The following is a 27,527-nucleotide window of genomic DNA, read 5'->3' as shown; positions in this document are numbered from 1 at the left end:
GATGCACGTAACTTTCATGATGAGATTTGATGAAAGATTATTACAAAATGAAGTTAAGGCCTTGTCTCAGCTATCTTAGCTTAGCATAAAGGCTTTAAATTAGCTAATCTCTGCATCAAATTTTTGTTGTTTTAATCGTTTTGTGCAGCTGGTTGCTGTCAATGTTTTTCTGCACTCTTAGTTTTTTTTAATCTTTTATATACACTACATACAACAGCGAGCCTCGACAAAATGCAGATCACCTGTTGTCGAGTGACACTTTGTCAAACTTGAGTTATGTTATTTGGGCAACAAAATAAAACATACTGCTGATGAACAGTTACAACAGCAAAAAACAAATAGATCAAGAGAAAAGGAGGGGGAGGGGGAGGGCTGAGCAAGTCGCTGTGTGACAAGTGCAGATGTGTGAATGTGTGTGTATGTTGTGTATGTGTGTGTACGGTGTCTGTGTGCAAAAAGAACCAATAGGAATATTTCAATAAGAAAATGTATTCCTTCAATATTTTTTAATATAGGACCCTCTTCCTGTCACTCTCAGCACAAGTACAACCCAGTGCTGTGGGAAAACAATGCTTAGTTTACAAACAATCATTTACATTTTAAAGCGAGTTTGGGTATGTATGGAACTATTTAAACATCTTCCTGGAGTCTCCCCTTGTTGCCTGGCAACTTCTCATTGACCACATGTCCCTGAGAGATGTATTTGTATTCATAAATGTGATTTATACATTTTAAATTGAATGATAATAGCGTTCAAATTCAGTGGACAAATAATGTTTTTATTAAATTATTCAACATTTCATTTGAGCGAAACCAACAGTTCAATATGTGCATGACAAATTAAAATGAAAGAAATTCAAAATACAATTTCACATGAGTTCCTCCGGCCTTAACCACAGACGCCTCCACGCCCTCTGTTTCTTCACCTCCAAAAACAAATCAGACAAAACAGAGGGAACAAATATTCAGCGGAGGACGTTAGATCTGATAAGAACTGGAGAAATGTACAGATCAAGATGCAGAGAGTTTAATCTGTATTCACACTGCTGTTATTGTGTCATCAGACATCCCATCAGCCTGTATGGCCTCTCCTCCCCACGGACCCTCTCATTATCATAATGTCCCTGGACTGAGCCCCCCCTCCCCCCCCCGGTCCCAAAGGGCCAACAGGGTCTCCATTTCACTGCTCTAATAATGGAAAGTGCCTCAGAGCCTCCGCACACCTCCAGGTTTAGTCTGCTTATTTCTGAGCCATTAGGAATATTGTGAGAAAGAGTGATACATGTGCACGTGTGTTTTTAGCGTGTGTTTGTGTACATAAAGGCGTGGACAGATGTATTATGGGAATAATCCATTGGCAGTTAATGGGATTTCAGTAGGAGCTTGTGTTGCTGACAGTTTACTGTAGCTGCCTACCTCACTGTGAATTATTGAACGACTGTGAATTCCTATTAGTGCCTGTGACTATGGAGTAGACCAGACAAAGAGCTGCACACATAATGAAAACCGTCTTATAAACACACACAACTGGATTCAGAAGCAAACACACACAACACATTCCATTTGGCAAAAATGTGATTATTCTCCTCAAGGTTAAAGATTTAGAGAAGTGAAAAGCTTAACACGCTTAAGAGAAAAGTAGCATCATCCCCTCACAGCCTAGCTACCTTCACCCTGTACACCTCACACACCGATAACACGAACATCTACACACTCTCTTCAAACCAACAGGACTGAGGAAAGAGCACTTCCCAAGTCGCAGGGAGCCTTAATTTAATTTCTCTGTGTTGGCTGTGAGATGAGACGAGGTCATTTGCATTTCAGTGTTTTTTTAAGCTGCTACTCAGCCCACCAGTGGAGCACAGACAGACAGATACACACACACACACACACACACACACACACACACACACACACATACACACCAACACACAATCAAACAGACACACACATAGGACAAGGGTGGAGAGGCTTAAATGAAAAAAAGAAAATCATGTTTTAGTGTGTCTTTGTTTGGTCTTCTGGAGTTTGTCTGCACCTACGTGTTTGTCTCATTATGCAGAAACACAAGGTTACAGTGGCTGCCTGCTGAGTGTTTCTTCATCCTATTCGAGCTTCCCACAAGAACACGAGCATCGCAGACAGAACTATTAAAGGCCAAGGTGCGCCCTCAGCCGAGCTGTCTGTCAGCATGATTGGTTGGCTGTTTGTAATCGATGGCGCCCGGCCCAGCCTCCTAAATCCATACAGAAGGTTTGGAAAGATGAGATGGCAGAGGGAACATAGGTGGCAAGGAAACTGTCACACACACACACATGCAAACAGTCCTTGTTTAAATGGCTCCCCACTGTTTAAGACCCCATCCATCAGTGAGTGAGCGTGTGGCATTTTGACTTAAACCGTGCATGGATAATGGGCTTGGCAGCCACAGTACAGATAGTGGGACAGAAGCCCAAGGAGCGAGCAGAGGGGGGGCTCATTAATCCAGGAGCATGCCGTGACACTGCCAACAGGCTGCAGCTGGATTGAGGAGCATCTGTAGCACCCCTCCAATCCCAGACCCACCCGCCTCTCTTTGGAGCAGTGGTCTGGCCTGGTCTGGTGCAGCTGACTGCCAAAGCAGATGGTAGATTGGGTGGGTACAGGCTGGGCAGAGATGTGCATGGGCAGTGATGTGGCTGATGGAAGCACACAGACATGCTTTGGCACGCTCAGGGCACGCTGGTCAAATTTACTTACAGAGAGAGTTTAATGTAGGAGTCATGGTTCTGCATTTGTAGGGATGGACATGAAGGGGGGCTTTGGGAGTTGGTACAATGTAGAGACTTTCTGCTTTAACCTGGAGTGAGACTACTCAAAACCAGCCTGAAAGTGGCGGAACTGATTGCCATTTAATCCTAGGTGTGTGTTACTGTACAAAAGTCAATGTATGTATGAGACACAGACCAGCATACGTTGCTGTACAATATGCAAGTATTACACACAAAAAAAGAGATCCTCAAGCTGCAGAATAAATAATAGGCCTTAACTCCTTTAGGGAGCAGCACTTTGTTTGTTGTAGTAGTCTTAAAGGTCAAGCTGTCACTTTTGAGTCAGGTGGTTTAAAGGCTAACTTATCCCTCTGACATAGAGGCAGATTTGTTAAAGTAAGTCTCTCCTCTGTGTGAATAAAAGTACAAGGATGTACCACAGACATAGTAAATTGCAAACAAAACAAGGGTTGTTATACTGTAGTCGAAAGTTTTCGGATAAGGGTTCAAGTATAGCTGCTTCATAATGGGACAGATCCAAAGGCTTACAATAGGAAATGTTCAACATGAACATTCTCAAAAGCAAAGAAGAACTTCACTTACTTGGAGATGTAACACTCTAAGTGTCATTATCGTTCATATCGAGTTACTCATTTAGCTACTTTAGGCTTTCAAAGTGAGTCACTTACCAGATAAATCAATATATGCTACTTGCAAATTAAAAAAAAAGTGATTCATTTCTGCTAAAATGCTCCCTTGTTCGGTTCCTCAAACTCAAGAAATCTGATGACACAACCTCAACTGGTCTGTTCTGAAGCTTATGATGGCTCTCTAATGTTGCCATTCTTAAAGCTAGATATTGCTTTATAATCAACATTATAATGATTTCTAAGCGTTTTCTACATGTTTATCTTTTATATATTGTGTCACAGAAAACATGAAAATAATTCGGGAGTTACAAGAGTTAAAATAAGTGAACACATCTTACATCAGCAGGAGACATGTTTGTTGTTTCCTCAACACAAGTTCTGCAATGATGAAGTCTTTTGGTAACTGACTCATGAGAAACATTGGAAATGAGGTTTAATTCAACATAGAGTCACCCTGACTGTGCTCAGATTGTTTGGCTCACACAGAAGGATCCAGCCAGGCAGTTATTGGCCGGTCATTCACAGTCAGCAGCTTTACAGATGGTTTCATGGTGATATTTAGTTCACACATTCATCACACTCTGCTGTCTAGATCTCTGAATGCATGTCTGCAAATTCATTTTGTCTTTGTTGTTCAATCAATGATGGCGCGTTCACCTCCGATGCATCAGTCCTGCACCACTTCAGTCTGGTTCTGAAATGACACCGTTAATAAAGCCTAAACACACACTCAGTGGTGTCCAAACTCAGACATCAATACACTAATCACATACCCAGTACAAGCCAAACGCCACATCGATGCGCCATAATCTCAAATGTCAAAGCTAATGAATGTAAATTTATTCAGTGAACCTTCGCTCACAAGTTAAACTGTTGGAGGTGCAACAGGGAGCACAGAGATGAGCTGTCCGGCAACCAGATTCAGCCTGACATTCGTCTACACTGATGAAACATTTTTGGTGCTCCATGCTGCAGCTGTGCCTCACGTCTGAGTTCCCTGTAGATGTTGCAAGAAAAAATGTATCTTTGCAGACCCAGAGACTTTAAAAGGACAGAGTAGCTTTTTTGTTGTTGTTGTTAAGCAGCTATCAGTGTGATGATCAATGACAAATTTTACCAATAGGACACTTCAGAGTCAGGTCTCAGGTCTCATTCTGGTCTGATAAAGAGTAAATAAGACAACAATTCCAAGTAATGACCTCAGTAGCCCACCAGCCAACGCAACCAGCAATACCAACAAAGGATTACCAACAAGAATTTCAGCACCTATGTTATTTTCTTGACAGGTTTGTGAAAAGTACTTGTGCACAGAAATGTCAACATGTATATAAAACACTAAAAACAGTTCCTGGGCACCTTTCCTTTATACATCCCAATTAACATAAAACTGAGCGCACGATTCCGCAGCGCCCTGGGCCAGTCCGGTCAGGTTCTACTAACGCTGTGCTGGAATCCCAGAGACTGATTGTAAATACGATGAAAGATATATGCAGTGAATAAAAAAAAAAAGAATGACGTTCCTGGTGGAATAAGTCAAACATTTAACACCTTGTTAAATAATGAGGAGAAATGTTTGCCTCAATGTCCTGTGTTGTTTCACATTCTGTGAATCCTAATGGCTCTGTAAAGATACAGTCGGCGGCACGTCATAGTTGGGGGGCGGGGCCTCCCGTGGGGGAAAAGAATCCTTTCCCCACAGCCACCAATAATGCAAATGCACGGATTTTGAACTCCGATGGTAGCGCTTACAAGCTCTCATGTCCCATATTGATTCATTACTGTCAATTGACAAAGAAAGATATATTAATAAACCAAACAGAATAGGATGGAATTGTTGTCTGATATGTTTCAAAAGACTGGACGAAAGATCCAACTAAACGGCCCGAAGTGTTGTTCCAAAATGCAGTGCTGAAGTGCTGACTACAGGCATACACTTTTGAATTTTGGATATCACTAGCGCCTAAGCTCGTCCTCCCGCCTTCAGTCTCTTCTACTACTTCTACTCTGTGCTTCGGTTGGGTAAAATATGAAACCTTAGATTTGATATTTCAGTTTATTTGTAGTGAAGAAGGGCACACAGCAGCACTATAGCATTGTGTCTTGCAGGTTTGTTTTTTCCCCTTAGTGCAAACTGGATGTGATGTTTTGTGGGCGTTCCCCATTGACGCTGTCTGTATCTATTGCTGAGTTTGGCTCAGTGTTAGGTTCCGGTGCCGGGCCAGAGTCAGGTTCGTCCATCTGTAGCCCCTCATGGCACAGTCACACCACGTTGGTTTGCCACACTGTGCAGCGTGCTACATGCTTGCACAGGAGGTGGGAGTGCACCTTGTTTCCTTTGTGTCATTAGTAGAGAATACTGTACAGTTTACTTCAATTTTTACTGCAAAATTTCTTTTTGGCACAGTGGTTAAGGCATGTTAGTGTTTGTTTCCCTTTTCTGATGTCAAACATTATCCATATTGAGGCTGAAACTATGAAGGAATATGTTTTTATTTATCCTACTTCATCAACGTAAACTGAATGTCAAATGTATTATGGTTATGTGATGAGTTTCAGAACTATTCATGTTGGCACTGTCGAATGACAGTGTTTGGGGGATGGCCTGCACATTTTCACGGCTGGTCTAGAGTTTGCGGCAGGGTCCGCACATTCTCACGTCACGCTGATTTGCATACATCCCGACGTGCATGAAACACAGCGTACTCAGCATTTTAGTGTGCACGCACCGTTTGTACATTGGGCCCCTGGAGATTTGCACTTACTGCCTTACTATCCCCCTCAATCCTCTCCTGTTAAAAACTCTCTGTCCCGTTTTGAATCCCCTGTAACTTCATCATTGGTAGGAACCACTGTGATCTACTTTTGTCCCGGACTATTAATCTATTTTCCTGTCGTCAAACTGCCCTCTGTCGAGCAGAAAGCTATGCTTACTTTTGAGGATATTCAATTCAGATTGTCAGCTGTATTCCTCAAATAATCTGTATGCTGTTCAGGTTGAACCTGGTTGATGAGCATAATAGCAGAATGGAAAAAAAGATAACAGATTACACATAATGGTGAAATGTGATTTTGATTAGTAGATGCACCCTCTCAAAGCCTTCGGTCAGCAGTGATTCGAGTCTCAAATAAGCAAACTTGTCTTTTAGGAAAATGTTATTTTAACTCAGAAGCAGATTTGTGTTGTCTTTTCCAATTATACAGACTGTTTTCTGCACATTCACAGTCTCAGCACATCAACTATCATTAGTCAAGACAGGCACCAAATTGGGCTGCTTAATTTGACCAAAACAGAAAGAGGAGAAAATTGCTAATGACAGGGAAGATAATCCACATCACAAACAGAGCATGTGCACGGATGTGTGTGTGTTCATATCTGTGAGTAGCTGAACACACTCTTGAAGTGTTGATGAGAGTAATCTGGACTTCATATGTCTCCACTCTTGTAAATAGCAGGCAGCTTCTTTCTAATTAGCTCACAAAATGATTTGAACAGGAGTATGTGTGGGCGTGCTCTACCAGCTCTACAAAGAGAAACCTTATCATGGTTTTATCGCTGGGACCTGCTATGTGGAAGGAGACATCTGATAGGCTGACTGTTCCCTCCACAGTCAGTCTGAGTCTGTGCTCTATTGTATCAGCTCTGTGGGGGATTGTGGAGGAGAGACACTGATGGTCTCATAGCTGCTTTTTAGTGCATGCTAATGGCTAATTAAGCATTTCATGACTAAAGCTGCACGGTTATTCTCATTACATGCTACTCAGTACTCCCAGAGTGCTATAACATTGAGATGAGGATGGGCGGGAGAAGGTCTGCCTTGGCTTTTAGCCTCGCACCGTTAATTCTTTGTATTGGTGTGTTTCCTGTGCCCTTAACACTGGCCTTGTCCCCTAAAGGTCAAGCCAATGCGGCATGTTCAGCAGTGCAGGTTTTAAACTTTACATATCAAATCCCAAACAGTTACTTCAGTGTTCATCACTCTTGGGGTAACAGGCAGTCTAAAGTCTCTTTCTCTCTTAAACAGAACTACCAATTGATCTAAACCAGTGAAATCACTGAAAACAGTTCAGCCATAATATGCAAGTTTTTTGTGAATGTCTTCTTCGACCCACAAAGTATCTGCTTGTGGACCTGCCTACCCATTAACTTGTTTAGCGGTGCTTAGCTTGTTTTTAGGTAACAATCCCTTCAAGAGCGGAATTATCCACCATAGTTTCCCCCTTTTCTTAATAAACAGACCAGGTAATAAAAACTGATGAAAGTACAGTGGTCTGAATAATAAAGAAGAAACAATGTCTGTAATATGTGACACTCTAGAGAGGCGAGCCTGGTTGCTGGCTGAGCAGTGGATAATTTAGCTCACTTGTAGACTTAAATCCTTTTTCTGGTTATATGTTATTGGTTGAAGGGCAGTGATGTGGCTTGAAAAACACAAAAAGTAATTGTCTATGTCCAGCCTACAGAGTTTCATGTGCAAGCTCTACTTAATAATGTAAGTTTCAACTGACAAAACTAAGTCTACTGTCCTCGAAACACTAACTGTATTTTTTCTTTTTTTTCATGGCTTGGTTTGGTTCCACGGTGTGATAATAATAGCAGCCCCATCTCACTCGCCATATTTTCCCTGTTCAAAGTCTCTCTCCTCTAACATGATAGAGGCGCTATAGATGCTTCTGTCAGCTTAACTCCTCACGCGGGCTCTGGGTCATTAAAATGCTGTCCGTCACACACCCTCCAAATTAGACATGGTACCATTACATATACAGGGGCGGTGTGTGTTTGTGTTTGTGTGTGTATGAGAGGGAGACTGGGGGGGGGGGGGGGGGGGGGTGCGGGGTGGTCCTGCTGTCGCTTAGTGATAAAGCTGTTAATCGAATAGCCACAGAAGATGTTAACCAGTCTTTTTGCAGCCTTGATGAACGCCCCAGTTATCATGATAATTTGACACAAGGGAACTCAACACAGTGTTTATTTGAAATGAGGGTAATTGTGTGTGTGTGTGTGTGTGTGTGTGTGTGTGTGTGTGTGTATGTGTGTGTGTGTGTGTGTGTGTGTGTGTGGGCGGGTGGGTAGAGGGTCACAGTGGTAATAAAAGAAACCCTGCATCTTGCATTAGTTTGCTGTGGCACCGTGCTAAAAATGTTGGGTTTTCCAGACATGCATGAGATGCTTTTGGGATGAGTAAATGTGTGTACACAGAGAGAAGAGCAGTGCTGATTTAAGGCCTTAATAACAAGTACGACACGTCAAATTTAAGCATGACCAGCCAGTTTTGCACCTGGCTTTGTCTTGTCTGTTTATCCTCCAGCAAGACAATGGGACATCCAAGCAGCTTTATTCCTCCCTAAATCTGTGCATAGCTACAGCCTGAAAACAAAGCAGAATGTTTAAAAGCCTTTTGATGATTAAATCTTCTCTAGGATGTTCTGTGTTTTTTTAAGCCGTCTCCAGAGACAGTTTGAGTGGAGATAAATCTTTGTTCAGTTGTGTTTCAAAGATATCGTTGGAGTCCTAGTTACATGTATTTTAAGATCTTTAAGACCATAACTTCAACATAATACTTCAGGACATTATTTTGAAGTTAGTACCTCTCTGCTTTCAGAACACTCATAATAACACATATTGTAGCAGCTTCTGAGGGAGACAACAGAGCTATTTTCTCTGCCCTGATTATTGCATCGCTCTCTTGTAATAATAGTTAGCAGTTGTGAGCACTTCACAGTGCCAGCTGTGTGGCAAAAGCAACAAGTGTGACTCTGCACTCATCCCCAAATACACAAACCTAGTTAGATTTTTGGCTGTTTGAAGGCAAACCCAGAGGATGAGTGGGATTCAGGTGTGACATGTTGAGTGTCGGAGGTAGAGGGCTGGATATGAGCAGGGTGATGTGTTTATCCCTTGTGTTATGAACAGTCCACTTCCCTGCCAAGTCCAAACACACCTTATTCAATGCTTAGACCTCACATCCCAGAGCAATGATGAGTTCCTCTACAACAAATTTCTCAGCAGACCGGCCTAAAAAAACAGGAGGAGGGAACTGCAAGAATTCCTTTCCCACCACATCATAAAAAGCTCTGTGGGCGTTGGTGGCATAGTGCTTAGTGTGCGCGACCCATGTAAGGAGGCTATAGTCTCCAAGCGGGCAGCCTGGGTTTGAATCCAACCTGTGGCTCCTTTACCTCATGTCATTCCCCACTCTCTCCTTGATGTCGGACTCTATCCACTGTCCCATCTCTCCAATAAAGACTCAAAAAGCCCAAAAATTAAAAATACCTAAAAAAAAAAAAAAAAAAGTATTTTTCCATCAGCACCGACAAGAGCTTTGGTGATGTAAAGGCAGACTGTCATAGCACATTAACCCACATGTACAAGGCTTTATATAGGTAATACACACAAGCAGGTATAAGTCCTTTTATCACCAAAATGTATTTTATCCTAGCACCATGTTGTTAAAATTACACAGCCACTACACTCTCCATCCTCTCCTAGAGTGCGGTCCACCTGTGTGGACACTTGTGATTGATGTGATTGAAAGACAACCAACATGTTGGGGCTTGTGTCTAGAGGATGTGGTGTTCAGAATGAGCTTCAAGAGCAAATAAGCAAACCAGAGAGGTAATACTCACCATCGAACACTTGTGCATTAATACTGCTGGTTGTAAACCCACATGAATGATTGATGACACAGTTGTGTTTGTTAAACAATTGAGAAGAATATGGACCAGGACACTCGACCTGTAAAAGGTTCACAAGCATCAGACTTAAACTAAGTGTGTTAAAAATTGTTTAAAAAAATGAAAAAACAACAACAAGGATTTATTCCTGTTTTTCCTCTCAATGGGCATTTAGTACACGTCAGCTCTAGACATGTTCCTTCTTGTCTTTCAGGCCGTCAGTTCTGTAATGATAGATGGTTAGAGGGTGAAACAATAAGTATGTTTGATTAAACCACAAAGTGACATCTGAATGCACAGAGGTCACCCTCTGACCCTGACACTGTGTGTGTGTATGTGTGTGAGAGAGACAGAGAGAGAAAGAGGACGAAGCACTAAATAAAGAAGAGAGAGGAAAGAAGCCCCCCTAAAGCCACACACACCTTCTCATGTGTGTCTGTGTTTCAGTCACCACAGCTCTGACTGCCTTCATTAAGGTTTCTGTAACCGGGGAAATGCTCTCACCACATTAGCGCTGCTCTCCCTTGTGTCTCGGTGGTCTTCTTGATTACCTCTCAGGCCATGGTTGTTACCTCAGCCTTCATTTGCAGATCTGAAAGCATGTGATCGATTGAGGGAGCGACGGAGAGCCACATCTCAGAGCAGAAGGGCTGAAGGTTGAGTTCTGTGTCTCGTTAGATCAAAGAAAAGACGTGAGTGATTAAAGAGCAGGATGAGTCCTGTTGCTTTGAGAAACAAACTTCAGAAGATGACACAGGGGCAGAAGAGTTTTAGTTCTTTATTACACCATTAGCATGGACAGCGCTTTAAGAGATGTCATTAAGGTGTGTGTGTGTGTGTTTGTGTCTTTCTTTGTATGTGAACGTGTGAGCCACAGGGACGGAGAAGCTTTTTAAAGTCGTAAGAGCAAAGAGTTTTAACCAAATTAAGAAAAAACAAAGCCGTTGATAACATGATTTATACATGACTAAAAGTCAGTACATGGTTTTCATAAATAGTTTTTTTACTCATTGCTTACTAAATATATACAATGATATGAAAAGAGAAGCGTGGACTCGAAAAGAAAAAAAATTTCTTATAGTTGCTTTAATGCATCTTTGTTTCTAACCTTTTCCTGTGCTAAAGCATCCTCCTCCTTCAACAAATACAGGACAACACCAGATTAGATCGTTGTATGCTAACAGCAAATTCTGCCCCCTCAGTGAATGCTTACATTACCATTTTTTTTTTGGTTTCGTGCAGCTTATAGCCGATGAAAGGTTTATCCCTAAAACCCCTGCAAGATCTCAGTTGGTCTATTTTATACCCCCTTCTGGTTGGTACGCACGCCCCATGTATGGAGGCTGTGGTCCTCCAGGCGGGCGGCCCAGGTCCCCTGTCCTGTCTCTCCCATAAAGGCACAAAAAGCCCAAAAATAAATCTTTAAAATTGTACCCACTTCCTCCGCTTAAACCTCACAACCAGACTATAAGTCTATGTGACTAAATCTGGTAGTTTAAAGAAGATTTGAGATTCACTGTCAAAGATAACCTGAATGACAATTTGGATATTTCTTATCTCCTGTTAACCCAATAGTTATTCTCCAATTCCTCTGATCTACCTTTAAAAATGAATGCCGAAAAGGAGATAGGGTCAGGTAAGGCTAATGAAAAGATAAACTGAAAGCAGAGCCGGGAGGAAAGATTCTAAAGTTACCTCAAAGGTTCATCTGTGGCTAGCTGCTTTGGTGCTCCATCTCCAGTAATCAACTTGAACACGTATAGATCTGATAATCAGCTGATCTCTGCCCAGTACAACTCCAGTTTGAGAGTGGAGCAGTGGAGAACTCTATTGGAGGTAAGCACACAACCTAACATTTGTAGAGGGCTGAGACAAACCCTCTCTTCTGTTCTCGCTGCCTTGGAGTCCCAAGGATTTCTAACTTTTTCAACAGTGAGCTGTGGATGTGACTGAGAAATCTGCAGAAACAGATTCACAAACACACACACACACACACACACACACACACACACACACACACTTCTGATAAGCATGGTGTGTGTGCTCTGTTGGAAATCCACAAGAAAGGTACTCTACTCGTAATAAGATTTACATTTACACAAGTATAACATAACTGAGAGACACACACAGAAAGCTGTAGAGATCACTGACTCGATCTGTCTGAGAGGTAACATCCAATCGTCTTTAAAAAAAAAAGTCTTCTACGTCAGTGTATGTGTGCGTCTGTAATGAAGAAGGCTGATGCTAAAGCTGTATAAATAGTTCAGATACCTTCTTCTATTACGTGTATTTGGCTCTGTTGCTCATGGAGAACACACACTTTACACTTGACTATATCCCGTCAATGTCGTGACAGATATAGTCCTTAACTACAGTAAGACTCTCTGGTCTGAGTCCTCCACTGAGCTCTCCTGTTCAAACACATTCCTCACACACACACACACACACACACACACACACACACACACACACACACACACACACACAAACCGCTGTCTCTGCCCAGCTCTCCTGCTTGGTAGTCAGTAGAGGTGAAGGCTGAAGGTAATGGTTTCCATTTTTCCTTAATGCCAGTGGGTCAGGGAGCGATGGCAGGGCAGCGCTTCATTACAGCAGCCCAGCAGGGCCCCGAGTCTCCAGTAGGGATTCATTATGATGCTGCCCTCCCTCACAACCTCAACACACACACACACACACACACACACACACACACACACACACACACACACACACACACACTAACATCAAACCCTGCACCCTGCTTTCTTCATAAAGGTTTCTGTGTCTTAATTGTCTGATGGCGACTTTTTGGGGGTTTGTACCAAAGCAGGATTCCGCTTTACTGCATTATAGGCTGCAACATCCACTCTTGGATATCTTTGCTGTGTTTTTATTTTGCACATGCATTGATGTATGAGACAGGTGTAACTTTTTCTCAGGAAAAAATGACTATGCATGTTCTATTTTTGTTTTGTACATTTCACTCAGCAAGTTTGTGCACACGGCTGAGTCCAGAGCCAATACCGTATTGTTCATTCAAATCGTTTCCACAGCAGGTAAACCACCAGCCAAAGTCTCACAATGTAAAAAGGAAGGTTCTTCTTTCACTTCGCTAATGGTTTAACATACAAAGAGTTTTGTCTAACAGTGTGAAAGCTTTTGACTATTGTATGAAATGACTAAAACACATTTTCCAAAAACATCAGGTCCCTTTATTTGATTTTTATTTGTATTCAAACAAATCAAATGATGCTTTGATTCAATGCAGTATCTAAACTAATGTCCAAACACTGGCTGATCCTTTCTTATTGTACCTTCTGTTTTGCATCAGCCATTCAACCCCACAGGTAGAAGGATACGAACACAAAGAAACATAGATATAGAGATCAAGATTCATAAAGATATTCAGAGTGCAGGTCATACACAGGCAACACAAAGAGGAACATTTGCAGCACACACACACACACACACACACACACACACACACACACACACACACACACACACACACACACACACACACACACACACACACCAACTGATGAATGGGAGATGTAGATACTTACTGCGCCCAGGTGCACGGCTCCTCGTTTTCTTTGTTTTAAGCAGCCTTGTGCATTTCACATTCATAATGATCCCCTCTCTCTCACTGCTTCATAAACAACAAGCTTCCAAGGAAACACTTTTTCAAAACTGCCTATAGATGCAAAAATAACTAAACAACAAAGGTGAACTCGTGCTTTTCGTAATTTCTCACTTGAGTTACAGTACAGGGTCGTCTATATGCTGAGCGCGCTCGGTAACCACGGGATGAAGAAACAAAAAAAAACCATGCTGCTGTTTGAAAAATGAATAGCAGTCAATTGGAAAATAAGTACCCTGCTCTTAGTCGCCCTCATGAATTCATGCATTCTGTATTTTCATTATACCTACTGTGTTCTGCAGGAGGTTATTTGTTCCATAGTACACTCTGTCAGATAGGTCGGTACGGTTATTGGGTTTATTTATACATGTATATGTATTGAGCATGGTCCATTTCATATTCGCTGCTGTTTTCTTGCATGTTTTAGCATGTAGGAAAGAGCTAGTAACTTGCTGTATTTCTATATTTCTTTGAGGTTGTTTTCTCTCTCGCATTTTTAGTTTTGTGTCTCTTTGCGGTTATATTTTTATTTGCGTCTCTTTGTTGTCATGACGTGACTCATTGGAATGTCTTTGTGTCTCCTTGTCCTTTTTTGTGTTCCTCATTGTGGTCATTTAGCTCTTTGTGTAGTTTTTTTGTGTCTGTATGAAGTATAATTGCATCTTCTTGTACCCCGTCCAGTTACTGTACTTGACAGGCTCTCATGTAGAATAGACAGAGTAGTCACTTTTTTAAATGAAAAAAAACCTTTGTTGGAAAATATAAATTTTTAACAATTTCCTAATTTAGTCGTTTTTTTCTGCTTTGAATTATATAAGACATGAAAATAAGGTTTTTATCACATTCTTGGTTCTGCTATAATTCTCTTTAAACTCTGTGGCACACTGACTTGAACCATGATGCCACAGCACAGGTGGATATATACGATACACCGACCGGTTGGTCTGACTTTTACGGCTGACATTTCCTGCTGGTCCTGAGGCACCCGCTGAACCCAGGAGATGTCTCGCTTAAGGATTTAGCCTCAGGGCCAGAGGCTGTCAACACAATCACTAGGTTAATGTCAGACACAGGGCTATACACACACACACTTACACACACATAAAGCAGAGACATCATCTCTACAGTAGCAGCCATCCACATGCAGCACAGAGACAGAGCTTCAGGTCGCATCAGATTTACCATAGTTTCCTCTTCGCCTGTATGCTTACACAACACACCATTGTGCCAGTGAAAGAAACTCTTTACCATTGATTGATGTCTTCAATCTTATCGCTGCTTTCTTTCTTCTCTTATTATTATTATTTATTTTTCCATCCACACATGCGAGGTACTTAGTCTCCTATGCTAATCCAATCAGCGAGCTGGGATGGATGGATTGGGAGACAGATTAGGTTTGGTTAGGTTGAGCACTGACACCACCCCATGTGTGTACGCTGTAGGTTGCCTCATAAGGGATAAGAAAGTCAAGGACAAGCAATTTGTCTGCGGTGTAAATTAATTTGCTACATAAAAAAAAAATAGATGGCGATATGGAAATGGAAGTAATTAAGATGATAGATTGGGTGCAGCGTGTGAGATTCATGTGTCATTGCTGCAGCGCTCCCAGGATGGAGATTCACAGTCATAAGCAGGAGTTCAGATGGCTCAGCATGCACCGGGAGCTCAGAGACACACATGAGAGATAGTCCTTGATTGGAGGCTGTGGAAACCGTGTCCAACTTAATCCACGCTATACCGAATTGTTTTGTACAGTACATATCAGTATTTCATTTTTTCTTTGGTATGCTTGGTTTTCCTTCTCTTATTTTTAATCAACAAATGTGATTCCTATGAACCTGTCAGTAATGTTTGTTACACATGTAAGAGCTAAATGAGAAAGTAGAATTACTCGTTAACAAAATCAACCAGTTCTACATTTAGAGATTACACTTATTCGCTTTCTTGACAGATGAGGACACAGAAACCTCTCTCCCACTTGTTTTCTAAGTATTACACTGATTTGTAATTTAATGAGCCTCACACGTGTTCAAAGTGAATGTTCTTTCCTTTCGATGGAGCTAAGGCTAACCGGTTCCTGTTGCTTCCAGCTTTGCTTTGCTGTCAGCTGTAGCTTCAGATAGTACGAATAGTAATATGAATATTCTTATCACACCCTAGCGACAATGCATGTATACTTTCCCATTTGTTGAATTGATCCTTTAAGTGAATCTGTCATGACAATCTTTTTAGCTGAGAGTATTCACAATGTGCTCTCATGCTACATCTGTTTATACCTTTAATACTCGGTTTGTTATATGTATCATTGTATTTGTATTATGCAGTGCCTGGTAGGGAATCACTAAAGCTTAACTTAATCATCTGATATAATCTCCCAAATACAAAAAGCGGTTACATGTCAAAATCATTGACAATCTAATAGACTAAACAAAACAGTTAGACGCCGAAATACATTCTGGATCTCCGGCTTTAACCAACTCTGTCGTGCTGTGTGAGCTAAAGGCAGTCTGAATGACTCAGTGATAAACAGACCTATTACTGAGCTCTGATTGACCAGTCCACAGGCGGGCACGCCAAAGATAGTGAAAGCCATTTTATTGCTCTGCTAATCTCTCCCAACTTTCCCTTTTTATTTCCTCATTGACTTCCTCTGTTTTTTTTTTTTTTCCCGGCTCTCTCGCTCTTTTATCTCTTTTTGTGCTACACCCAAGGTCAACAGGTTTTTTCCTGCATTGACCATTTCCTCTGAAAATGGTTTTAATGTTCTCCATAACGAGTTGCTTTCACATAGACTCAGGGAAGTGGCTTCATTGTGTGCTTGCGGTCTTGGTTTGTTTCCCCTCTTTGTGGTCAGTTTCTTTGGATTTTCTTTTTGGACAAGCCCCTCCAGCATTTTCTTTACTATTCTAATTATATAGAATATGATGAATCTTTGAAAACACATCTCCTCTTCTCCCTATTCTTTCTCCTCACGGCCCCCCTTTTCCTGTCTTCCTTAATCTTCCCCAGAAACATTTCTTCCGGAGTTGTGTTTTAGCTGCGGTGGTGTACATAATCACCCTAAGCCAAACGTTTTCGAGGAGTTAAGGTAGTCGGAGGAGCGTCATTAGCATAATTTCCCAGAGGCACACTGAGCTTAATTATCAACATGGCTGTGTGCAGACTCGAGCACAGCTCATCACATTAGGATGGAGTCCCTGCTGTTTCTGCCCACTCTCCACCAGGTCCCAGCTGACTACCTGAAGATTCATCTCTGGCACAGTTCAACTCCAGACAACTCCAAAACCTTTCGTCTTCCACGCTACGATTCCTCACCTTGAGAATGCAGAGCGGTTGAAATAATGGAGCCAACTTGATGCACATTTAGATACCTAGCTCTGGAGACTCTGGACCAGCTGCTGGAGAGAATGCACACAGTGTTGTATGTTATTTATTTTAAATGGGATGGGTTTTTAAATATCTAGCAATTTGTTCTGCATGCTCCCCTTAGGGATGCTGAGACGTTCCTCTTCTATTTCTTTATCTTTATTTGTTGTATCTTTTCCCTTCAGTGTTTTAGATGTCTCTTTGCTTCATTTTATGTTTCTGGACCGGAGGTCAAGGAAAAAGTGTTTTTTTTTTTGTGAGAGAGAAAACCAGAAATTATCAATCCGCCCATCTCCATTTGCCTGCAGATAGAGGGGGTAATGGAAATACTCCCTGTATGCAGCCAGTGAAAAGGCAATTTCCGAGAGAAGCATCTCTGTTATGCACTGCCCTTTGTTATGCTTTCATTATAGGACACACTTACCCGCAAACACACACACACACAGCAATCTCTCAGATTTATTTGTTAAAGTGTCCTTGAGCAAGGCATTTACTCCCAACTGTTGTACAAGCTGCTTTTTACGAGTACAGTCGTGTATACATGTTGATATGCAAATGTCTATGCATAATTATATGTGCCCATCTGTGTATACAATATGAGGGAGTATGTAGGTCACACTGTTTACAGCCCCAGGTTGTTACTGTAGACCAGCTCCTCATTTACATCAGCTTGTCTGATCACATCTGGGTTATTATTGTCTTCATGCGGCTAGACAGAGATCAGCTCACCTGTTCCATTCATGGAAAGTGCTTGCGTATGGAAAACACACAGAACGATCAAGAACATGGGCGAAGGAATAGTAGTGCTGATGTATAGCTTTGGGCTTACATCTGTAATTAAGCAACATTTTTCTCGCATCATGTTTCCTGTCGGTGCGTTTCATCAATGACAAACATGGCCAGCAACACAAACAAATGTGTGCTGTGTAGGCAAATCAAGATTTATTAGCCTCATTTTGTTGTTGTTATGCCTTCGCCCAAAACTTTACCTGAGAGAAGGCAGGTGTTATCCTTGTCCAAGAAGAAAAATGTGGATTTTTTTTCTTGTTCCTGCTGCTGGCTTGTGTGTTGGAGGTAATGTGACATCAAACAGGTTTGTGGTAATGTAAGGCCACAGTCTAATGTGCGTGCCATTTCATGTGTCTTTGAAGTAGCAGCAGATAATGTCCATGTCCATGTCGTTTGGAGTGCAGCCAGATAAAAAGTTTCGAAGCAGTGGGTGCAGGTGACACAGAGGATATAAGTAACACCCAAAAGGCCTACTGTGGTTCTCTGCTTCTTCTTTAAATGTTTTCTGTATTTACACGTCTGACTGCTCTCATCCCGGTGGAGCTGCTTGGTCTCCACTTGACTGTCTGTGAGGCGTGTAGGTCAGAGCAGATAAGCAGGGCATTAGTCTCATTGAATATATTCTGGTCCCCTCTCTCTGGCTGCAAGGCTGGACTCTTATTGTATAACCTGTCTTGTCTTGTTTTTCACTGTCAGTCTCTCTCTTGCTGACTTCTCATTATAGAGTAAAGTGCCTGTCCTCTGCTGGAGAACACTTTGAGTCAGCTACTGTTAGTGAACTGAGCTACTGTTGAACTGTAAATCTTCCCCTGATTCCTACAAAGGTTGAACACTATACTGTATTGTTTACAGTGAATCACCCTGGTCATTACAAAGCTACTGTACACAGTGTCATCTCTGCAGGCGTCTGACTGTCTGGGCTGGGGTGACAGTAATCAGTTCACTTAATATATATTTTATTTAACAGTTTGCCAGAGGGAGAAAACTGACAAATGACACCATAGCTAAGTAGAAATTATATTATATTAGTGATGCATGTACAGTAGGCGAGGCGCCTATTTCCTGTTGTGTTTAATTCTTTCTTGCTAAAGGCATTATGACAGTCCTAGAAATCCCATATCTATACAATATAAGTAAAGAACTTTCCAAAATTGGCCATAAACACAATGCCATGTATAACATTTAGCATGCAGGCATCACGTGGAGGTTGTTTTGATGGGTGGAGAAGACACCGTGGTTCAGATTCTACACACAAATGTAGAATCTGTACATGCTGGATCAAACTGTGTGTGAGCTGTTCTAATCTTTGATGTTGTTTTTAGTACGTTTGTAGTTAGACTAATCATGTGTCTGCAGGTTTTAGTGTCTGCAGAACAAAATGTCCATATGAAGAGCAAAAACAGGCTGGACACAAACAGGTGTAATGATATTACTCATTTTTGACAGTTGACCTCCATAGACAGATTACTGCATGTGAGTGTAGCTAACGACCGTCTCTAGATCAAACATTTCAACTCGAGGAAACAATCTGCTTAATGCTGTGTCGTGACTGCCAATCATCATTAGATTTCCTGACTTCCTGAAATGATTGATCTGACCTCCATTTGTTCTCTTCTCCTAATGGGGGGTAGACCGGACAAAGCGTGCATGTTTACTTTTTTACAAATCTGCTTCATTATGTTATTATGTTATTGCAAGTTACTCACCTTAAAATAGGTTTTAATCACCAGTGAGCCTGACTAAGGGATTACATAGTCAAACCTTTTTCGTCAGATTTTGACTATCTTCGACTGATCATCTACAGTCTTTTTTGTTGTTGCACTCTTCCATATTGCAATTTGCACCATACGAGATAAACTAGTTTAGTTTAGTTTATTTGTTTATTGTTTCGTGGGCAGTCCCCTTTAGTTAACTTTACAGTTATAAAGGAGCAGCTTTAGCCTTTGCAGCTAATTTCCCGCTGTAGTCCCCGGCCAGTTGTAAGTAGGCAACCTAAAATGCATACGTTAAAACTTAAAATACAATAAATTACATAACATTCATAATTACAGCATGTCTAAGCAAAGGAAGAGAGACATACAACATGTGGCACACAATCGGAGCAAGCACAGATGGAGCAAAGACATCAAGCAGTTCATGCAATAAAGACAATACAGGGGAGACGAGGCAAAAGAATAATCACAGAGGCCACATTGAAAGCACATGAAACACAAAACATGGAGGCAGGCAGCAGAGATGGAACGGCAGCAGCAATGACAACAACTATGTAATTAAACTTGGCCTATGGCCTATGGTCTTATAGACTTGGAAAAACCATTTATTCTATGATAGGACTTGATACATTGTTTTTCTTACTTATTAAGTCTGCATTAGGGTGACATTATAACGATAATACTCATGCCCTGTCACAATACAAAATGCAAACACACTGAGCCCACATGTGAGACGTCAGTGTGTGTGTGTGTGGATTCAACCACCACAGCAGCCACAATCTACACATCTGTCAGACCACCGCCAAGAAACAATGATTTTTACTGTCATCTGACTTACCATTTGAAGAGTTACTGTACTCTTCCCATCATAACATTTAACTTAAACGGTCCCCATGATCCAAATCCAGTAAAAGATTGAATCCAAACACATTACATTCATAAAGTTCCACAGATTGCTTCAAGGTCCCAGTCAATTGCATGCAACTGTGCTGATGACTGACGTTTCTTGTGGCCAATAAAATTCTGTACAAGTTGATATGCTGCTTGGGGTGATTCATGCACACGCCTAGGACATTGATAAAAAGTATGATATATTTTCAGAATTGCATTAAAAGTATTATTGTAAGTTCACATTTATACAAAAATAGGCTATGAGTTATGATTCATTTGGAGAAAACAGAAAATCAGTGTAAAATTAGACATTGAGGACCCCCATGTACCTGGAACGGAATGTTTGACTGTGGCAGTAATTTGAAGATTCGACTATATGGGGTCACCCCTAAATCACAGAGCATCTGAATAATGGTGTAGTTATTACACGTGAATAGTGTGGATTTCTTAATTCAGCAGAATTAAAATGTCAGTTTACAAATACATTCAACATCAACATTTTGCTACTTGGCAGGTCCATTTAATATTTCTTAATAATTTTAATATAAAGCATAATGCTGTGGAGGTCACAGTTTTGTTGTGTAAACAGTAAGTGTTATTTGTAATAAAAAGGGAGCAGGTGGTAGAAATAAAAGTTGGGCCAAAGCAGAGCTCTTTGCATTGTAATAACAGGGGCCTTGAAGCTCATAGCACCGAATTCATTACCGGTAATATCTTGGCGAGAATGAAATGAAGGACTATTATATTAGATACAAGCTGTATGAATGCCTCAGACTGTACCTTGGCTTTCTGACATTTCTGACAAGAGTGAATTCTAGACTCACCGGATTTCTACGGCTGAACTCAGGCGTTCACATGGAAATATGACACATGAGCGATCCTATGATTTGTGTGTTTCTGTGTAATAAACTAAGCGAGTGATTTTCGTCTTGAGGTGTGTGATGAAATTGATTCAGTGTCACACTTGGATGCCAGGTTATCACACACCTTCCTGCCCCACAGACCCATCCAATTTCTTTCTCTCATCCTCACTGCTCTGAACCTGTTTCACCGTCTCCGGGAGTGGCTTTCCCATTTCTCACTGCACCACTGAGAGAGACATTCAAGGTTAATTTAGTTCATTTGGTTGTCAAAAGCTGCAAAGTCTTTGTATCGCAGCCCATGCTTTTGTCCTTGTTGTATTTATTTTTTCTCTTCTAATATACTCATCCTGAATGAACACACAAACAAACCTTACCACAAAATGAGAAAAGCGAGCACAGAAAGGTATTTGCTTTTCATTAGCGCACACAAAGGCCTCTGCAGCCTTGCAGCTACCTGTGAAAACAGGCCAAGCTAATGAACAATGAAGTCTAGTGGTCTTGGAAGCTTCTGGCTGTTTTGCATGTTCAAATCAATATTTAACTTCCTCAAACAGAAATATGTGCCCACTTTAAAAAGCTGCTTAAGTGTGCATTCAAACAAGTTGTCAGTACTAAGAAATACAGTGTATCCTCCAAGGTTGAACAGAATGGAAGTTGTTCAGTGAAAACCTGTTTTTAAAAACACAAATAAGTGAGTGAAATTCAAACTTCCATTTTGCCATCTCTACTACAAATAAACAGTCGTAGTGATGGCCTTCTTAAGCACTGTATTATAAGTTTTCATTGAAACTGGGACACATTAGTGCCCAGCTCACTTGAGGTCTCTCCATTATTCACTGTCTCATCATCTCTGAGCCATTATGAAAGCCTCATGTACTCAGCAGCACTCATCTGATCAAGGCTGACACACACTCTCCAAACCTCCTCTATTCTATTCCTTTCTGTGGAGAGACCACAGGCCGAATTAGACTTTTACGTGCTTTTTACTATCTGGTGACTTTGAACCATTTGTATGAAGACTGTAAGGGACAGGAAGGACATAATTGGAATTGGGATGGTGGGCTTAAAATTGTATTTTCATTTTGTAAGTCAGGTTTAGACCGATTGTAACAAGACGAGATCAATTTAAATCCCAGAGGAAAGTTGCAGCAGCACAAACTTGCCTGTCTTGGTTACGTTCCAAAAAAGCAATTAAAACATTTACATCACTGCCCAAGACTGTTTGAATGATTGGGTTTGAATCCTGCATCTCTGCTCTTCTTTGTGTATGAAGCTCAGCCCTGCCTTCAAACAGACACACAGACCTGCAGCTGTATGCTGTCGGCCAAATCCACCACACAGACCGAAAGCAGACATAGTACAGTCTGGTGATGACGGGGTTAACGTCGATCAGTGGTAGAAGATGTTGTGAGTTTTAATTTTTTCTTCACAAATCTTTTGTCTGAACTGCCCTTCCTTAGTAAGACCCTCCCAGCTGTATAGTTATTGTCTTTGTCTGGTAGGTTGGGACCCAAAAGTGGGTCGCGGAGCCGTTTTCAGTGGGTCGCGAACATGTGACTGGAAAAAAAAAGGGTCAAAAAGTCTATCAAGCCCTTTTAAAACTTGTTGGTTTTGTTCCTTCTCTTTGTTCCGTCACATGTTTCGTACCATCTGAGGTCCGAATTGCACTATTTTTCATTCAATAAATCTGATTGGTTGAAAGAATATCAGAAATTTGGGTCATGATTTTCATGAAGGAGTTGGTGGTGGGTCCTTAGGCTAGACCAGTTGAGAAACGCTGACCTAAAGAACTGCAAAGCTGGATTGCTTCTCTTTAGCACACAAACAGAATACTGTCTCTTCTCTGACCCTTTACCTTCCTTTAACTTTCATCCAGGACGACATTTTCATGAGGTACTTGTGTCTATTCAAGTTGACAATAGATTTTCCTTAATGGTGACAAGACTTTAGTTCGAAACTCTAATATATATATATTCTTAAATGTATGTTGCTGTTCATAACAATACCACTACAGTTTTTGACTATTCTGCACTCTCCAATCTTTACCTGCTGACTGACTCTGGCAAACTCTGTAACAAGATATGATGCACAAAGACTCGCAACACTACAGCTCCAAAAGATATACGGTACTTATTTATTTGCAAATAATACGTTTATCTTTGGGAGCCATAGTGTTGCAAGTCTTTGTGCATCATATCTACTTTTTTTTTTTTTCACGACTCAGAACCTGAATAAGTGCGTGTGGATGCTGTTTTTTTTTTTTAAAGCTCTGTAACAATGCATTATGTAAAAACTCGACAAAATGTCATTTCATTTTGTAATAATCTGCTGCATTTTGTAATCATTTACATATTGAGTTGCACTTTTTATTTTACAAAACATGTTATTATGGTGCATTATGTTATAACTGACCAGAAAGGATGTCTTCATTCATAAAATCAATATAACTTCTTAACATTCTTGTTACGCATTCTAGCATGAATCATAGCCTCAGATCACTTTAAAAAGATGCTTTTACTTTAGCATATTAGCATAGCTTCATAGATACTCGAATGTAGAGAAACTGCACAGCACTGCGTTATAGAGGCAGATTATTACGAAATGCAAGAGTTAAGTGAAAATGTATAATATTTTGCCGGGTTATTACATAATGTGTTGTTCAAAGCTCGCCCCCTTTGTGTGATGATATATGATGTCAACAACACAAAGGCATTCAGTTGGCCTTCACTTAGGCGGGGGTCTACATACACACTGCTCTGCTGGCTGCACTAGTAATGGACACTGTTAGGCTCCAGTCTTTCCTGCATGGCATCATAGTGTAATGTCAGCCTCTTTCATCACACTGCCCATTCCTCACAGGATTAGACCACCGGGCCATGTAAGACCCTGTCCAAATTAAGCTTGTCTACCATGCAAGCAAAAGAAAAAACTAGAATGCTGTTTCCATACTAATTAAATAGAGCTCGTTGTTCTGTATAGTGCAACTTGTAAAAAAAAATGCAATACATGCAGTCAAGCTTAATGTTATTAGGAAGAGTACGAGTAAGAGTACTCCAGATGAAGCAGTGCAGTCCTTTGCTTTGTGAGTCTTGTACATGACTATAGCGTCAAGCAGAGATGATTAGAGCTACGGAGGTCTGATGGGTTGACTTCTCTCAAACTTTAAACCGCTGACTTACGCTGACTTAGGTTGCTTTGTTGCCGTTTCTACGTCTCCCTGTCCCTCTTTCTATTTGTCTGTCTCTCTTTATCTAGTGTTCTCCCTTCTTGTCTTTTTTCATGGCACATGGCTGTTCACCAATGAGTCGGGTTCCGCTCGAGGTTTCTACCTGTTATCTTTGCCCCAGTTGCCAAGTGCTTACACAAAGTGGATCAAATCTTTGGTCTCTCTCCATAACAGTAAAACACAGAACAGACTCCTTTTTGGTTGACTGGTTCTGATTTTATCACATCATTTCAGGACATTCATCAGACTTTAAGAGGTTTTTTTACAACTTGTCTTTACATGTGTAGTGGTGGTACTTTCCAATACTTACAAACATCATTGATGTGACAACTATGCAGAGTTCTTCTTGCACTCCGTATTGGTTTCCCCTCTCTCTGACCTCAAGCACCGAATTCTTCCATTTTTCAATCACCTCCAAAGTGAGGTTGAGATTTTACAGTTTTTGGACAGTTCTTCTCTCATTAAAGGCTTACAAAGATCCACTCACCGCAGGCTGCAGCTTATCTGATCCAGACAACCGCCCAGCAGACCCTTCTGGTCTGATAAAATAAAATCCCAGCTCTCACCTCTCTGCACACCTGACACTTGTTAGAGACTGCGGCCTGGATTTCACTCAAGTATTGATTATTTGGGCTCGGTGTGGTATTGTGCATCATTTATCCTTTGTAGTATCGTGTCCAGGTTTGCTTCAAATACCATCATTTCAGAGGAGGTGGGAACTTGCCTTGGGTTGTGAGTCTGTGTCTTTGTGTTTCTTCCACAAAAGCCAATGATAGTTTGATAAAGAAGGTCATTAAAGTGTCATTAGGCAGTGAGTTCTAAGGCGTCGGGCACCTGCAGATAAAAATGTGGCCACCGAAAGCTGGATACTCGCACAGGGCTGGAAGGCAGACCCTAAATGAACTCCTTAGAGAGACTGCACTGCAAGCTAGACAACCCTCACACTCAGAAGAGATACACCTCCTTCACCCATTCAGAACTCTTTCTTTGTGTTTCTCCCCCATCATTCTGCTTTTATCCTCCTAACAGTCAATCCCAAAATCCCCAGAGTACAACTAACATCAGTAAAAGCTTCCTACCTCCTCATCCATGCTCCACTGACACAATCCTTCACAGCCCACACAAACCATCGATTTGATACTCATACAGCTATTGCGTTGTAGCTCTCATACAAGCGCCTTTTGTTTTCTCGCTGACCATGAGGCTGCTACCCTTGAAAGCAGGAAACCAGACATCTCCTGAAATCAATAAAGCGTAATAAAAGATATGTTTGTCGTGTTTTTTCTCACTAGGACAAGTTCAAGCTATCCCAGTAACCCTAGCTCTCCAAAGCTAAAACAAGTATGACACCTGGCATTGTAATGGAAATCTAGCAGGCACTCAGAATGACTAAGAGCAGCAATGATAGCCTGTAGCGCAGTCGATAACTGCTTGGCAGCACGGGCTGGGAAACCTGACTCAATGTGTAAAAGTGAGCCACTCACTCTGGCCGCATGGGAGCTGAAGATAGCGCATAAGAAAGCTGATCACAGCAAGTGCAGGGAGAGGCTTCTTTTACCAAACAACAAGTATGAGGAGTGCACATGGATTAACGAGGGATTAATCATTTCTATCAGAAGTATCTGTCAATTAAAAGTTTGAGCTTTTGTTGTTCAATATATAAGAGCTCTGTTCTGCCATTGTTCAACTTACTAATAACTAGGTCGTGATTTATTTTGAAGAGTAAAGCAAGACAACAAGTCATCATTCTCTTTGAGAAGGGACGTACTTCAGCATCGATAAACTGTCAGAATCACACGCTTGAATTGCAATAAAGCTGCTTTGTGCAAACCTCTACTGCCATCAAGTGGCTGTTAGTAAGCACGTCAACAAGTCTCACCACGGGGACATTTAAGGATTGGATCAATCCAGGAATAATCAACCTGTAGACAAGAAATCCAAACAGTTTTCTCTGGGATTATTGCTCTTGTAAGAAGTACTTCCAAATAAAACAAATACAGTGAGATGTGTGAATCATTCAGTTTAACAAGAATCTCTTGCTTTTCAATGCAGGGAGAATGACACTTTATAATCTGTTAGCGTCCATTGTACGTGTTTGTGAGCAATATCTCCAACTGGCTAAATGTAACAAAAACCTACCTGTATGTTCATTAGAGAGCAAGAAACCTTTTCAAATATATATATTTTTTATTGTTTTTCTATGTGAATAAACGTGATGTAATATGTTTAAATACATGTATTTTTTTTTGCTAAAGCTTCCCCCCCAACAGTCTTTATTTATAGGATGTTCTCTGTCTGACCACTCTGTCCTTTCTGTGTCTTTCTCCTCTTGCAGTGTTCATCATGGCCGCCGGACTGCTGGTCTACCCCTTCGGCCTGAACTCGTCACTTGTCAGGTCATTCTGCGGGGACTCAGACATCTACTACGCTGGAGAATGCCAGATCGGCTGGGGCTACATGCTGGCTATTGTTGGGGTCATGCTCACCGTCTTCTTGCCCTTTTTTGCCAAATATGCACCGAAGGAGCAGCTGTCCCCCACCCCTCTGCCCACGCTATTATAGTGCAGGGACATCAATTAGTTTCCGTCCTGATAACTCTCTCTGACCTGGGCTTGATGTCATGGAGAGATGCCTGTATTCTATTTTTAAGGTGATGCTCATTTGGAAGCCTCGCTCAGTAACAAAAAATACAGTCAAAATGCATCTGTTATGGAATTAATTCAAAATAAGTTGATTTAAATGGAATGTTTTATGTCAACATACTGTGTGGTTATGATTTTTAAACCCCTAATCTGTCATGAGATTTCTGATGTTCTACTTGTTTTATTTCTCCATGTAAGCTCTGGAGATAATGTGTTCAAAAAATTGTGATCTGATTTTATTTTATTTTAAAAATGACCACAAATTTAAGCAAAACAAAGTTTCCTTCTTTACTTTGGCGGATTACAAGTCAATATGTAAAACA

The 27,527-nt window shown here is 41.1% G+C and overlaps 1 protein-coding gene across 1 annotated transcript in view; it reads left to right on the top strand.

The window, feature by feature from the left end:
- The window catches only part of LOC132988357 (LHFPL tetraspan subfamily member 7 protein), a 123,792-nt gene extending 96,265 nt beyond the window's left edge, over positions 1-27,527 (top strand). The window contains exon 3 of the mRNA XM_061055711.1: positions 26,898-27,527. Coding sequence (XP_060911694.1) covers positions 26,898-27,124 — 227 coding nt within the window. The 3' untranslated portion in view covers positions 27,125-27,527. The remainder of the gene's footprint in view (positions 1-26,897) is intronic.

This window comes from Labrus mixtus, chromosome 14 (genome assembly GCF_963584025.1).
Source record: "Labrus mixtus chromosome 14, fLabMix1.1, whole genome shotgun sequence".
Lineage (NCBI taxonomy): Eukaryota > Metazoa > Chordata > Actinopteri > Labriformes > Labridae > Labrus > Labrus mixtus.
The sequence above is the reverse complement of the archived record's forward strand: the minus strand, read 5'-3'. Positions and strand labels throughout refer to the sequence as shown.